Raw genomic sequence first — 17,339 nt, forward strand, 5'->3', positions numbered from 1 at the left:
GCTCATTTCAGTTTGAGGATTACTAGATTCTGCTGTGATAATGGAGGTGAAGATCTGTCAAAAGAGATGAAAAACTTTTTTAAATGTTTTAGGTCAGAAGCAGTAAATGCTATTTACTTGATAAATAGAACACCAACATGTGCATTAAAAATGACAGTTCCTGCAACTCTGTTGTATGGTGAGCTCCCAAAGTTGCAGAAACTGGAAGTATTAGCTTGTGCAGCATATATACAAGTTCCTCAGAAGTGATTGCTGGAAAGTTTGATTCCAGAGCAGAGAAGTGCTTCATGGTTGGATACTGTATTAATGGATATGGCTATGGTGTCCAGAAGAGTGATGAATCATTCTTCGAAGAGACATCAAGTTTGAGGGAAATTATTTTTAGTTTAATAATGAGGATTGGTTTTCATGCAAAGAAGACACAAATGAAGAAGCCATCTCCAATGAAGCAAATTTCATTGATTGACTCTATATCAAGTGAAAATGAAGCTGAAGATGGTAAACCTTCTGAAATATGCAGAAATGCTAGAGAAAGAAAGTGTCCAGTGTCAATGGGAGAGTATACTGCATTAGCATTAAATGCAGAAATGTACATTGAGGATGATCTGGAGACTTTCAGTGACATTTACAGCAGATCAGATAAAGAAAAATGACTTCATGCAGTAACAGAAGAGATGAAAGTAATAAACAAAAACAAGACCTTTACAGTATGTGACTTACTGAAAAGTTTGTTACAGATTCAGGCTTTGTTCAAAGCAGCACTGAGAAATGGACTAAACCTCTTCTTCATGAGACAAGCATGTCAGCACCATCATTTGAAGAATTCATAGGTGTGGAGGACATTGTCCAGGTTATCAGAAAACATACAGACGATGAGAGTGTTGTGGATTATGTCAGTATATTGAAGGACAGAAATACCAAGATGATGAAGAGGATCAGATAAATGGATGTTTTGATGAGGAACAAATGCCCTGTCCAATGAAGCAAGAAAGTTCAAATGCACAAGAGAGTCCACAGATTTTTTTGAATTTTCAATGGATATTGAGCCATCAATTTTCTAAGCCCGATAAAAAACATGTTCAAATAATCAAAATGGGAAAGAAAGAAAAGTAGAAGATTTCTTTGAATAAGTGTGTCATAGCACATAATAATATTTACATACTCACAATTATGTTAGAAGTAATTAATGTATTTCTAGATTACACGTGCATTCCTTAACCCATTTCGAATCTTTTCCTAAACTTCCCCAAGGGAGAAATTTAGCTGCTAGACCTTGATTAAGGAAAACTTCTGCAAAGGAGAGAAGCTACTTTTGAACCTATATAAGTGAGGAACTGGGTAATAGAGAAACCTCTGTAAGTGAGGAAAAAAATTCCTTGTCCCTTCAGCTCCCACTTATCTGGGTTTGACTGTTGTATTATTATTATTATTATTATTATTATTATTATTATTATTATTATTATTAATGCAATACCCAGGAACTTTTTCACTTTGTTTACATTTGCCTTAATCATTCCACATCCTTGACAGTTTTACTTCCTTACAGAATGTGAAGATGGATCACTAATAAAAACAATATTCATATTGTTCACAAATTATGTCCTAACTGTGTCGTTCATCTGTAAGTGTAGCTAATTTATGCAGAATGATTGGAAATGGTTGATTTAGCAAATCTTGAAGACCCCTTACAAAATATTCTTACAATGAGAGTAAAACATTTTATAATTTCCTGGCTGTCATATTTTAATGCTACTTACTGTATCCCATTTGGAAGTTACAAACTTAACCTTTTCAGTAGAAGACACTGTGTTGTTGCTTTTCTTCTGTGATAGTGAGTTTGGTGTTTGTTATCTTTTTGTAGCCTTCCATGTAATTTTGTCAGTGTTTTCAGAGACTGTCATAAGCCTTCTATTTGACTTACTGTGTAAGCTTAATTGGTTACAGGTATATTGCTTCATACACTTCTCTAATGAGATAACAGCAAGTGTTTTTCATATGTATGAGATCATATATCCATTATTCTGAAAATTTTTATACTTACTATTGTCTTATGATTTACTTTTAAATGTCACTAAGTCAATGTGTTTTACACAGTGAGAGTATACAGGGTGTTAAAAAAAGTGCTGAATATTATGAGAAGTGATAGTAACCATCAAAACAAGAAAAAAGTGCCATAAACATGGGCTATAAAATGTATACCTTGAGAGCTATGAGTACTTTTTCAGTAGAAGATACATGTTTCACAGTGCTCATAGCTCTTAAGGTATGCATTTTTAGAGTCCATGATTACTGGACTTTTTTATTGTTTTGACTGTTGCTACCACCTCTCGAAATATTTGACACTATTTTTAGCACTGTGTGTATGACAGTTGTAGATGATCATGCTTGAGAGTGAAAGGGATGTCTCATTTCTTGATTGGTGTCTCATTCTTGCAACATTTCCACTCATTTTCTGTTACAACGAAATGGTTGATGATTTTATGTATTTTATTGTTAACATACTATGAAACTTCATTTTAGCTTGTCCAAATTTGTAGTTCTTTGTTATAATTAAATAATAATAATATTCAAACAATGGATAATCCAATAATGGCAATATTATGGAAAGGACATTTGCTACTCACCATGCAGCGGAGATGTGTGACTGTGTGAGATATTTTGTCTAATTTGGGAGACTGCCTTTTGGCCAGAAGCTTACTTGTTTGACAGACTTTTTGTTGTGTCTACCTACATCTCAGCATCTTGCCCTTATTATGAGTAGCAATCTAACCTTTTCATAACATTGTTAATAATACCACATTTTATTTTCATGTAAATAAATCTTTTCTCACATCATTTTTATGGGGCCATATTCCAAATGAATGTCTTTATCCAATTATTCTCTAATCACAACAGCAGTTATAAGTACGTTTTCATGTAATACACTCTACTAACCTCATAGAGTCCACAGTTCTCTTCCTCTACAAACTCAGGTACCACAAGGAAAGTATTTGCATAAAGTTCATAATTTGGCTCATAGGAAAGTAACATTGACAAATACTTCAGTATTGCAGTCATTCCTTCAGCTACCAGTTGCTTTTCTAGCCTTGATGAAAAGTCTGTGACTGATAGTGCATACTGCAGGCGTGAATCCCAGTCTGACAATTGGGTCAATTCCTGTCAAACACAGGAGAGAATATATTCAAAAAATTATTACTAATAATAATCTACAAAACACAACTTCTTGGTGGACAAGACATTTGCTGGTGATTTTAGGATACTACATATAGCATTAATATACTATAATTAGCATCTGATTATTCATCTGCAGGTTGCAGTAACACACACTAAACATATCAGAAAACTGTAGATCTTTACTATAAAACAAAACAAGCATGTTCTGGGCAGCAATCCCTAGAACTGATACATGCTAAAACCATTCAGTAAACTATTCAACATTCAAAGACTTACACTGGCTGCTCTGCATGCAAACGTAGTTTTCAGTAAAACAAAGGCATTGATGTGTTGCTAATGCCATATACATTAAACATTTCACTGCTTCTCAGCATGGAGATTTAGCTCTCACACTTATTAATTCTTTCACTGGCACTTATTCCCAATTAATGTACAGAAAGCATTTGCTTCTGCAACATCAAATCAGTGGAGAATACTTTGCATTTAAGCCATATCACTGATTAAAACTGAACCTCTTCATCATATTTTCATGAAAATATTGAAAAAGTATCAAACAGCTTTTGCTGTAGCCTTGCATTGCATCTGTAACCAGTTTAGTTATCAATGATAATAATTAAATCAAAGTTAAACAGCATGTTTTTGAATTTATCATTCCAAAAACTTGGAGATCTTTTAAGTTACATATAATATTGAAAGTTTCTATATTCTGCTGCCATAATGAAGTCTCTTGGTCTGTTTGATTTATATTTGTTAGTTCAGCAGACTATTTCATAATGCTGACTTTACACAACATTGTACTATGTCCAAACTTCCATTAACTGCAATACTTAACACTGCCCTAATTGTGTAATTTGAGTGCCTGATCTGAATGTTTCACAATAGTCTATGTCTTTATGTTTCCTATGGCCCACAACATGTAGTTTGGTTCTATAACAATACATTTCTCTAAGATCTTGTTTCACACACACAGAAAAAAAACTTGAGCAATTACAAATTGTTATGTGCCCTGCTGGTAATTCTACCAAAAGTCTATGCTGATGTAATATGTTCTTTCATTGTTAATTTCCAATTCTTGAGACTTGGCTACTTCAGAATACATCCTTGGCTCATCTACATCTGCTAAAAAACACTCAAGTGAACATTTAGATTTTTTAAATTCGCACCACATTTTGAAGTTGAACTTATGCTCTTCCAGATCCTCCTACTTCAAGTCTATCTTCCACTGAAGAGGTTGCCAGTTCATATTCATGTCTCTCTTAGAACATCAGTACTCTTGTTTGATACGAGTATTTCCCTTGTGTGATGACAGTGCTTCAAAGGTAAGCTACATACAAAATTTTATTTTATTGTTACAGTTATACTGTAGTTGCTGCGCCCTACATGGACCAATTAATAAACTCAGGGTTTTTACTGTAAATTCTGGCTCAAACACAATGTTTCTACTCTGAATGATGTGTCATCCAACTTGCATCAGGATGGAAAAAACCATCAATATTTTCACCATAGTCAACAGAAATCCCACTTTTTATGGTATTCTTTTGGAACTTGTACATAACATTTGGTCTCAGAAATATGCAACTTATGCAGGTATGCTGTAAACCACTTAAATAGCTTCCCATCAAAGCTACATACCCCAGTTCAATTTAGAATATAAGCAGCACTACAGACTGCTTTTCCCTGTAAAGAACTGGCTGTATTCTTCGATGATAGTGTTGACTGTACGAGCTCTATGAACGTTCTGTTTGAAAGTTCACCACATTTATTTTGTTTTTAGTTTTTAACAGTTTGCAAAAATGTTTGGATCTTTTGACAGCATTAGGCTTTTATTGCAAAAAATAAACCATGTGAAATCTTGTATTAACAACTGTAAAATAGATTAAATATCTCAAATCTGACAAAGAGCTGTTTTCCAGGGTACACATACACAGTAACTCTCACAGCCTTACAAATACAATCACAACACTCCTCGTCATTTTTATACGCACTGTGACAGCAGCACTCCAAGTAGACAGTAAGCAACACTTATATCAGATGAGTGTGACTACTACCATTTCTACTGATTTGTAATCAGCCCATATTTACACACAGGCCACATGGGCATGGGCCCAGAGCAGCTAATTCTTAGGGGTGACGAAATCTAATAGCCGTCAAAATTTTGAGCGTACAAATTTACATGTGCAGATAAAAAAGTAGCAATGGTTGTGGGAATTATTGTTAGGTTTGTTTGAGTTAAGTCAAAACTGTTTTGACTGCCCTAAAGCATTTGAGTGCACCATTTCCCCAGTTGCCGGGCTTTCTGACTGGCCATTTGCTATTTGATTTGTGGCCTATGGATGGTCGAAACTGTCTTCCACTGATTTTATTCTGATGGTTCCACAGCATTTAAAATTGTGCTCCAAAGAGATCATCATGCATGCACATAGTGCAGTTTTCTGAAGCGAGCAAAGATGTCAACTGGCACTACAGGTGGCCAAACAATGAAACACCCAAAAAGCATTAGAGTTTGCAAAGGAATTGAAATGAGTATAACAATTGCGATAGTTTGTGATACCTTAACTCGAATGAATCTGACGGGGAAACGGTAGGTAGAGGTTGGGATCTCTACATCATGCAATGGCAGCACTGCCTATGAATTGTTTTTGTGTGGCAAGGCATGAATGCATATGTAGTGTTGATGTGGCTTGGTTTCTGTTTGGTGCTTTTATCATTGTTTGTGTATATTCCCCCTTCACATTTCATTAATCTGGTGAAGTTTTGACATAATGTAATTGTGAATATGGACAGCAGGAAATGTCTCAGTGGTGCAAGCTACAGAAAATTATTTGAACAAAGGAGGAAGAGGGAAAAGGAAGTATTAGATCAAACACCAAAGCTACAAACGTTTTTCGTTAACAAAAGACTAGATTCTCTACCTGTAAGGTCTTCCTCTCTTGCAAACTTGACACCTACAAATGATTCACAGTTCAGCAGCAATTGTGGTGAAAGGCTCAACGATAGAGACTGTGAAATTGATAACAAACATACAAACAGTTCCACAGCAAGTGAGCCAGAGTTGGGGCAAGGGGAAGTTACATCAGACTCTACTGTTGATAAAGATCCTTTCTTTTGGGAAATCAGTGATAAAACGCAAGATCATGTAGTACAATTATGATTTAACCAGAATAGAAACTGTGATTTTGTGCACTCAGAGCATGCATGTTCTGAGAAATGAAGATTTATTTCCAAGGATTGTCTGAAAGGAAATTGTTGAATAGAGACATTGTGCAGTGTGATTACTTGATTTACTCACCCAGTCAGGGATCACTTTACTGTGCACCATGTAAAATGTTTGGGGGTTCATCCCAGTTCACTACAAGTGGCTTTAGTGGTTGGAAATATGCTAATCAATGGGTAACTGAACATGAAAATTCCAATGCACATTGCAATTGTGTTGTAAGTTTCAGACAAAGGGGAAATACTCTATGTAGAGTTGATAAAAAAATGATTACTCAGCTACAAGAAGAAGAAAAGCATTGAAGAAATCAGTCAATAAAATTCTTCTGTGTTTGGGACCACAAGCAGCGAGCTACCTTAATTTAAGTATTAACTGTATTTTTCTTACTTGTCACTTCTTCTTCCGTTTGTATTTGCTTTTAGGAAGCTTTAATTGTCAGGTGCTATTAATAGTGTTCCATAGATTTCGTGTTTGTTTTGAATACAGTCAGAGAGAGACCCTTTAGTCAGCCACAGTGCCAGTAGTGCTAGTGTTTGTTTTCAATACAGTCCAGAGACAGGTAGAGCTATTTTCATTGTTTTCTACAAGAAGTGCCTAGCAACCACAGTTTAGTTAATAAAAAGCCGCCTTTAGTGAATTAGCAGTCTAGTTAAAGGTTGATTAACTCTCTTCAGTAAATTGATTCCTTAGGATGGATAGGATGTGTGACTGCTGTGTACGGACGCAGGAGGAGCTGGCCACTGTTCGCGAACAGCTGAGCGTGTTGATGGCCGTGGTCAGCCGTCTTCAGGCTGCTGCCTCGGAGTGTAGCGGCAGTGGGGAGTCTGGTGCGTTGCAAGGTACACCCCAGGTGTTACATGCTTCACCCACTGTCCCTGCTGTTGAGACATCTTCGCGTGTACTGGGCGTGGTTGGGCCACCCTCTCCCCAAGGGGAGTGGTGGGTTCAGTGGCGCTCGCGGCGCACGAGGCGGAGGGTCAATGTGGAGGCTGGCCGTGTGGCATCACCCGCTCTGCCTGTGAGTGGACATGTGGCTGTTCCTTCAGCAAGGTCCGAGCAGGCACACGGGGGGAGGGGTTTATTAGTTATTGGGAGCTCCAACGTTAGGCAGGTGATGGAGCCCCTTAGGGAAATAGCGGGAAGGTCGGGGAAGAAGGCCAGTGTTCACTCTGTCTGCTTGCCAGGGGGTCTCATCCGAGATGTGGAGGAGGCTCTGCCGGCGGCGATAGAGAGCACTGGGTGCACCCGACTGCAAATTGTTGCTCATGTCAGCACCAATGACTCCTGCCGTCTGGGTTCAGAGGTCATCCTCAGTTCGTACCGGCGGTTGGCGGAATTGGTGAAGGCGGAAAGCCTCGCTTGTGGGGTGAAATCAGAGCTAACTATTTGTAGTATCGTTCCCAGAACCGATCGCGGTCCTCTGGTTTGGAGCCGAGTGGAAGGCTTAAACCAGAGGCTCAGACGATTCTGCAGAGGTCTGGGGTGCAAATTTCTCGACCTCCGCTATCGGGTGGAGAAATGTAGGGTCCCCCTGAATAGGTCAGGCATGCACTACACGCCGGAAGCAGCTACAAGGGTAGCGGAGTACGTGTGGAGTGCACATGGGGGTTTTTTAGGTTAGAGAATCCCCTCCCTAGGCCCGACAAGACGCCTCCTGAGACGCAGCAAGTTAGGAGTAGGCAAAATGCAACAGGGAATAACAATATTAATGTGCTCATAGTAAACTGCAGGAGCGTCTACAGAAAGGTCCCAGAACTGCTCTCATTAATAAATGGTCACAACGCCCATATACACTCCTGGAAATTGAAATAAGAACACCGTGAATTCATTGTCCCAGGAAGGGGAAACTTTATTGACACATTCCTGGGGTCAGATCCATCACATGATCACACTGACAGAACCACAGGCACATAGACACAGGCAACAGAGCATGCACAATGTCGGCACTAGTACAGTGTATATCCACCTTTCGCAGCAATGCAGGCTGCTATTCTCCCATGGAGACGATCGTAGAGATGCTGGATGTAGTCCTGTGGAACGGCTTGCCATGCCATTTCCACCTGGCGCCTCAGTTGGACCAGCGTTCGTGCTGGACGTGCAGACCGCGTGAGACAACGCTTCATCCAGTACCAAACATGCTCAATGGGGGACAGATCCGGAGATCTTGCTGGCCAGGGTAGTTGACTTACACCTTCTAGAGCACGTTGGATGGCACGGGATACATGTGGACGTGCATTGTCCTGTTGGAACAGAAAGTTCCCTTGCCGGTCTAGTAATGGTAGAACGATGGGTTCGATGACGGTTTGGATGTACCGTGCACTATTCAGTGTCCCCTCGACGATCACCAGTGGTGTACGGCCAGTGTAGGAGATCGCTCCCCACACCATGATGCCGGGTGTTGGCTCTGTGTGCCTCGGTCGTATGCAGTCCTGATTGTGGCGCTCACCTGCACGGCGCCAAACACGCATACGACCATCATTGGCACCAAGGCAGAAGCAACTCTCATCGCTGAAGACGACACGTCTCCATTCGTCCCTCCATTCACGCCTGTCGCGACACCACTGGAGGCGGGCTGCACGATGTTGGGGCGTGAGCGGAAGACGGCCTAACGGTGTGCGGGACCGTAGCCCAGCTTCATGGAGATGGTTGCGAATGGTCCTCACCGATACCCCAGGAGCAACAGTGTCCCTAATTTGCTGGGAACTGGCGGTGCGGTCCCCTACGACACTGCGTAGGATCCTACGGTCTTGGCGTGCATCCGTGCGTCGCTGCGGTCTGGTCCCAGGTCGACGGGCACGTGCACCTTCCGCCGACCACTGGCGGCAACATCGATGTACTGTGGAGACCTCACGCCCCACGTGTTGAGCAATTCGGCGGTACGTCCACCCGGCCTCCCGCATGCCCACTATACGCCCTTGCTCAAAGTCCGTCAACTGCACATACGGTTCACGTCCACGCTGTCGCGGCATGCTACCAGTGTTAAAGACTGCGATGGAGCTCCGTATGCCACGGCAAACTGGCTGACACTGACGGCGGCGGTGCACAAATGCTGCGCAGCTAGCGCCATTCGACAGCCAACACCGCGGTTCCTGGTGTGTCCGCTGTGCTGTGCGTGTGATCATTGCTTGTACAGCCCTCTCGCAGTGTCCGGAGCAAGTATGGTGGGTCTGACACACCGGTGTCAATGTGTTCTTTTTTCCATTTGCAGGAGTGTAGTACTAGGGACAGAAAGTTGGCTGAAACCAGAGGTAAATAGTAATGAAATCCTAAACTCAGATTGGAATGTATACCGCAGAGACAGGCTGGACAGTGAAGGGGGAGGCGTGTTTATAGCGATAAGAAGTGCAATAGTATCGAAGGAAATTGACGGAGATCCGAAATGTGAAATGATTTGGGTGAAGGTCACGGTTAAAGCAGGCTCAGACATGGTAATTGGATGTCTCTATAGGTCCCCTGGCTCAGCAGCTGTTGTGGCTGAGCACCTGAAGGATAATTTGGAAAATATTTCGAGTAGATTTCCCCACCATGTTATAGTTCTGGGTGGAGATTTTAATTTGCCGGATATAGACTGGGAGACTCAGACGTTCATAACGGGTGGCAGGGACAAAGAATCCAGTGAAATTTTTTTAAGTGCTTTATCTGAATACTACCTTGAGCAGTTAAACAGAGAACCGACTCGTGGTGATAACATATTAGACCTTCTGGTGACAAACAGACCCGAACTATTTGAAAAAGTTAACGCAGAACAGGGAATCAGCGATCATAAAGCGGTTACGGCATCGATGATTTCAGCCGTAAATAGGAATATTAAAAAGGGTAGGAAGATTTTTCTGTTTAGAAAAAGTGACAAAAAACAGATTTCAGAGTACCTGTTGGCTCAACACAAAAGTTTTGTCTCAAGTACAGATAGTGTTGAGGATCAGTGGACAAAGTTCAAAACCGTCGTACATAATCCGTTAGATGAGTATGTGCCAAGCAAGATCGTAAGAGATGGAAAAGAGCCACCGTGGTACAACAACCGAGTTAGAAAACTGCTGCAGAAGCAAAGGGAACTTCACAGCAAACATAAACATAGCCAAAGCCTTGTAGACAAACAAAAATTACGCGAAGCAAAATGTAGTGTGAGGAGGGCTATGCGAGAGGCGTTCAATGAATTCGAAAGTAAAGTTCTATGTACTGACTTGACAGAAAATCCTAAGAAATTTTGGTCTTATGTCAAAGCGGTAGGTGGATCAAAACAAAATGTCCAGACAATCTGTGACCAAAATGGTACTGAAACAGAGGATGACAGACTAAAGGCTGAAATACTAAATGTCTTTTTCCAAAGTTGTTTCACAGAGGAAGATTGCACTGTAGTTCCTTCTCTAGATTGTCGCACAGATGACAAAATGGTAGATATCGAAATAGACGACAGAGGGATAGAGAAACAATTAAAATCGCTCAAAAGAGGAAAGGCCTCTGGAGCTGATGGGATACCAGTTCAGTTTTACACAGAGTATGCGAAGGAACTTGCCCCCCTTCTTGCAGCGGTGTACCGTAGGTCTCTAGAAGAGCATAGCGTTCCAAAGGATTGGAAAAGGGCACAGGTCATCCCCGTTTTCAAGAAGGGACGTCGAGCAGATGTGCAGAACTATTGACCTATATCTCTAACGTTGATCAGTTGTAGAATTTTGGAACACGTATTGTGTTCGAGTATAATGACTTTTCTGGAGACAAGAAATCTACTCTGTAGGAATCAGCATGGGTTTCGAAAAGGACGGTCATGTGAAACCCAGCTCAGGCTATTTGTCCATGAGACTCAGAGGGCCATAGATACGGGTTCACAGGTAGATGCCGTGTTTCTTGACTTCCGCAAGGCGTTCGATACAGTGCCCCACAGTCGTTTAATGAACAAAGTAAGAGCATATGGACTATCAGACAAATTGTGTGATTGGATTGAGGAGTTCCTAGATAACAGGATGCAGCATGTCATTCTCAATGGAGAGAAGTCTTCGGAAGTAAGAGTGATTTAAGGTGTGCCACAGGGTTAGTGTCATAGGACCGTTGCTATTCACAATATACATAAATGACCTTGTGGATGACATCGGAAGTTCACTGAGGCTTTTTGCAGATGATGCTGTGGTGTATCGAGAGGTTGTAACAATGGAAAATTGTACTGAAATGCAGGAGGATCTGCAGTGAATTGACACATGGTGCAGGGAATGGCAATTGAATCTCAATGTAGACAAGTGTAATGTGCTGTGAATACACAGAAAGATAGATCCTTTATCATTTAGCTACAAAATAGCAGGTCAGCAACTGGAAGCAGTTAATACCATAAATTATCTGGGAGTACACATTAGGAGTGATTTAAAATGGAATGATCATATAATGTTGATCGTCGGTAAGGCAGATGCCAGACTGAGATTCATTGGAAGAATCCTAAGGAAATGCAATCCGAAAACAAAGGAAGTAGGTTACAGTACGCTTGTTCGCCCACTGCTTGAATACTGCTCAGCAGTGTGGGATCCGTACCAGATGGGGTTGATAGAAGATATAGAGAAGAGCCAACGGAGAGCAGCGCGCTTCGTTACAGGATCATTTAGTAATCGCGAAAGCGTTACGGAGACGATAGATAAACTCCAGTGGAAGACTCTGCAGGAGAGACGCTCAGTAGCTCGGTATGGGCTTTTGTCAAAGTTTCGAGAACATACCTTCACCGAAGGGTCAAGCAGTATATTGCTCCCTCCTACGTATATCTCGCGAAGAGACCATGAGGATAAAATCAGAGAGATTAGAGCCCACACAGAGGCATAACGACAATCCTTCTTTCCACGAACAATACGAGAATGGAATAGAAGGGAGAACCAATAGAGGTACTCAAGATACCCTCCGCCACACACCGTCAGGTGGCTTGCGGAGTATGTATGTAGATGTAGATGTAGATGTAGATGTATAAAATTCTGATGTTTTGGTGACTATTGCAAGGCACCTTCCTCAGGGTGTGTTGCTAACTGTTGAATGGTCACTAGTTTGATTACTTATATGCTATGGAGGAGTGTTGTCATTGGATATGGGATTGAGGAGAAAGGGTATTAGGTGTACTTTTATGGGTCTTTGCATTGCGTGTTGTCGTTGGCAGAAATAGGCATTTTCCATTGGAGTTTCCCTCACTACTTGCCATTGTTGGAAATCGGCGAATAGGAAACTGAGCTCCTCACCTCCATATCCAATGACAACACTCCTCCATAGTATATATGTAATCAAACTAGTTCCCATTCAGCAGTTAGCAATACATCATGAGGAAGGCAACTTGCAATAGTCACCAAAATGTTGGAATTTTATAGCTGACAATGCAGCCCCAAACCCAGAAGAATATTATTGACTGTGACAACAGCTGCAGAAGCCTATGTTTACATTATTGGAGAAATGTGCAACAGAGGCTAGTGGCTGCAGTGAAAAAACTTTCTTCAAGGGGACTGCCATTTCATGTAGATGAAGAACAGTTTGGTTCCTCAAGCAATGGCAGTTTATGATGTGTTCAGAGCTGATACCTGAAATTGATCCATTCTTAGTTGCTCATATAGCATATGGAAACCAGGGTAAAGGAAACCTGAAACACCTCATATTTATCACTTAGCACTTATGAAGAAATTATCAATATTATGGGGAAGACTGTCACAGAAAAGATCATACAGGAGATAGCTGATGCAAAGTATTTCTCCATTATTGTGGCTTCTACATCTCATGTTTCACACTGTGATCAGTTGAGTTTTGTTACACTTTATGTAAATAAAGATCGTCAACCACAAGAACCACTTGTAGAATTTATGAGAAATGCTGGACATACTGGGAAAGAATTGGCAGATGCTGTATTCATGTTCCGTAACTCCCATGGACTAGATATAGGCAGGGATCTACTCTGGCCTACAAGCCCAAATCAAGTCATTCAATCCCTTGGCATTTTTCATCCCCTGCTCCACTCATTCACTGAATCTGGTAGGATTAAGGGCACATGCTGTAAAATGGCTACTATATTTTTTGACCTGCTACAAACAATTAACACTTTTTTTTTGGCATCTACACAATGCTGGAAAATTCTACAGACAATTTTTGAAGGTGAAAACTTGAGTTTAAAGTCTCTCTGCATTACAAGATGGCCATTTTGAGAAGATGTCTGCAAAAGCTTAAATGCTATTTGGGATGCAGTCAATAAAGCTCTTAAATGCATTTCTGAAGATAAAAGTGAGAAAGCTGTTATTAAATTAGAAGCAACAGGGATATTGCAACAGCTTAACTCAAAAAATATTGCATTCATGGCTACAACATGGGGGAGCATTTTGGAACATTTCAGTGCAGCACTACAGTCAGAAGAAGTTGACATATCTGCAGTAGTGAAACTTTATACTTCACTTCTGACTTTCGTAGATGAGATGACTAAGTCTTTTGAATTGTGAAAAAAGTTGGCAGAGAGAAAACTAGGGACCATACAACATCTTCTGCAAGTCAATGAAACTCAAGAAAAACATGTGAAGAAACAAAAGAAATTCTTTGGTGACTCAAAGTCTAAGTCTGAAAATGAAACAGTCATTTGTAAATCTGAAGGTTACCTACTGAAGACCAATTATTTAATTATACTAAACAGACAATCCACAGAGCTCAATAACCATCTTGGTGTCTACAAAGAGTTTTCTGAGAAGTTCTCTTTATTATCCAGTTTGATGGAAATGGACCCAGATGAAGTCTATAATGATGCAAAACAGCTGCAGCATATTTACTCAGGGGACACTGAGGATTCTTTTGGAACAGAATGTGCCGATCTCAAAAGCTTCCTTCCGAGTTTTGGGTACAAGAATGGTCCATCTTTACCAGTCTTAAATAAAATGCTAAGAGAGAAATATCTCATTGATATTTATCCAAATCTCAGAATTGCTATGCAAATTTATTTGACCACACTAGCAATGAACTGCTCTGTTGGACAATCCTTCTCAGTTCTTGGAACTGGCTATATTAACAACAGAAAAAGATCTGGCTATGAAACTGGACTTCGAACATGTGATAAATGTGTTTGCTGATAACAAGGCAAGAAGAAAGCCATTCAACTGATGACATTCTTTGTTGACATAATAAATTACCATAATTCCATAAAATATTACCCTTTTTTGTAGATTTCTTCTTTAAGCAGTTTATTTTAAATAGTGTGTTTATAATTTTGTTGCTAAATGTTTTTCAAAATTGATTAAGTTTGGGGGGGGGGGGGGGGGGTTATTGGGCCAATGGGCATAGCGTTATCTAAATACCATTCAATTTGTAAAATACCTTTTACAATGAGGAGCACCAAGCAAGGTGGCGCAGTGGTTAGCACGCTGGACTCACATTCGGGAGAACAACGGTTCAGTCCCATGTCTGGCCATCCTGATTTAGGTTTTCCTTGACTTCCCTGAATTGCTCCAGGCAAATGTCAGAATGGTTCCTTTGAAAGGGCACAGCTGACTTCCTTTCCTGTCCTTCCCTAATCCGATGAGACCAATGACCTCTCTGTTCGATCTCTTACCCCAAACAACCCAACAATGAGGAGCTTATATATAAGATCATGAAAATCAGCAATAACCAAAAAATGACACCACATCTGTTTTTCTTTAGTTTTTTAAAGCCCATGGGAACCAAAAATTGGATAGTCCTTCTGCAGAACACAAGTAAAGTTCTGTTTACTACACTTACACTCCAATCAGTGTATTTGGAATGTAGGAAACTTGTATATAGCGAAACACCTACATAATTTAATGTACCTAATAAGCCATCACAGCTGTAGCTGAAGGGGAAACCACACAGATGTGGTAATAGAATGCCGAAAACTTAAAACTGTTTCCCAACACAGGTGAAACATATTTCATAATTGTAATTCTTCAAGGTATCCTGGCAATCTATTAAAACCTTGAGGTGTTGGTATTCTGCTAGCTATCAGTGTCATTCATGCATAATATTTCAACAACATGATTTGTTATCTTAATTAGGTTCAACTTGAGACCGCTTGTCAAATGGAATGGGTCCAGTAGAATTGATTGTACATCTGAGTCACAATTGGCGATAATCTTCAACATATTTGCTTTTGGGTCAAAAGTAATTATATTTACAAACATATTGGTATATTACAAAGTTGAGTTAATTGTGAGAATGCGCAAATCATTAGACTCCACACAAAATTGTTATGTGCATGAGTGACACAAAAGTAGATATCTTAGGTATTGTGAAACAACTCAAATCACTTAGCAAAGGCAAGTCTTCTGGTCCAGATGGTACACCAGTCACGTTCCTTTCAGAGTATGCAGACACAATAATGCCTTTCTTAGCAATCATATACAACTGCTCACTTGACACTGACATCAATTCGCAGTAGGATTTTGGAGCATATACTGTACTTGAACATCATGAATAACCTTGAAGAAAATGACTTATTGATACATAACCAACATGGATTCAGAAAATATTGTTCTTGTGCAACACAGCTAGCTCCTTATCCTCATGAAGTAATGAGTGCTGTCGACAAGGGATCTCAGATCGATTCCACATTCCTTGATTTCCAGAAGGTTTTGATACCGTTCCTCACAAGTGACTATTAATCAAATTGCATGCATATAGAGTATCGTCTCAGTTGTGTAACTGGATTCGTGATTTCCTCTCAGAGAGATCACAGTTTGTTGTGATAGATGGTAAATCATTGAGTAGAACAGAAGTGATGTCTGGCATTCTGCAAGGTAGTGTCATAGGCCCTCTGCTGTTCCTGATTTACGTAAATGATCTAGGTGATAATCTGAGCAGCCCCCTTAGATTTTTTGCAGATGACGCTATAATTTACCATCTAGTAAAATCATCTGACGATCAATTCCAATTACAAAATGATCCATAGAGAATTTCTGTATGGTGCAAAAAGTGGCAATTGGCACTAAACAAAGAAATGTGCAAGGTCATCCACATGGGTACTAGAAAAATCCGATAAATTTTGGGTATACGATAAATTGCACAAATCTAAGGGCTGTCAACTCAACTAAATACCTAGGACTTACAATTATGAGCTATTTAAATTGGAAAGACCACATAGATAATATTGTGGGGAAGGCAAAACAAAGACTGTGCTTTGTTGGCAGAACACTCAGAAAATGTGACAAACCAACTAAAGAGACAGCCTACATTACACTTGTCTGTCCTCTGCTGGAATATTGCTGTGTGGTATGGGATCCTTACCAGGTAGGATTGACAGAGGACATTGAAAGAGTGCAAAGAAAGGCAACTTGTTTTGTGTTATCACGCAATAGGGATGAGAGTGTCACTGATATGATATGCGACTTGGGATGGCAGTCACTGAAATAAAGGCTGTTTTCTTTGTGGCGAGATCTATTTACAAAATTTCAATCACCAACTTTCTCTTCCAAATGTGAAAATATTTTGTTGACACCCACCTACGTAGGGAGAAATGATCATCATAATAAAATAAGAGAAATCAGAGCTCGAACGGAAAGATTTAGGTGTTCCTTTTTCCCACGTGCCATTCGAGAGTGGGCTGGAAGAGAAGTAGTATGAAAATGGTTCAATGAACCCTCTGCCCAGCACTTAAGTGTGAATTGCAGAGTAACAATGTAGATGTAGAAGGTACCTATCATAATAAGGACAGACAAAAACAGAACTATAAGCTCCTCATGACAGAAATATGTGTTTATATTCTCTTGCTTTCAAAGGGGTAAGCTGCAAATGTACACCCATTTCAAAGTACTTCTTCATGAATAAGTTGTCACTTCTGTCACTGAATTAGTGATATTTGGATGTTTTAACATTTATTTTATGATCATCTGTGTCTCTTAGCTACTTGCAAATGCTTGTAACGTACAATATAATAAGAATTTCATTAATTAAGCAGAAAAATATTTAAAAACAAAAATTAATCTTACGCATGGCTTTCTCACATCCAGGGGTGCCA

General features: G+C 40.1%; 1 protein-coding gene across 1 annotated transcript in view; it reads right to left on the reverse strand.

The window, feature by feature from the left end:
* LOC124615980 (fatty acid synthase-like) overlaps nucleotides 1–17,339 on the reverse strand; it is a 394,674-nt gene that overhangs the window by 11,171 nt on the left and 366,164 nt on the right. The window contains exon 34 of the mRNA XM_047144185.1: nucleotides 2,935–3,156. Within this exon, the coding sequence (XP_047000141.1) occupies nucleotides 2,935–3,156 (222 nt within the window). The remainder of the gene's footprint in view (nucleotides 1–2,934; nucleotides 3,157–17,339) is intronic.

This window comes from Schistocerca americana, chromosome 5 (assembly GCF_021461395.2).
Source record: "Schistocerca americana isolate TAMUIC-IGC-003095 chromosome 5, iqSchAmer2.1, whole genome shotgun sequence".
NCBI lineage: Eukaryota > Metazoa > Arthropoda > Insecta > Orthoptera > Acrididae > Schistocerca > Schistocerca americana.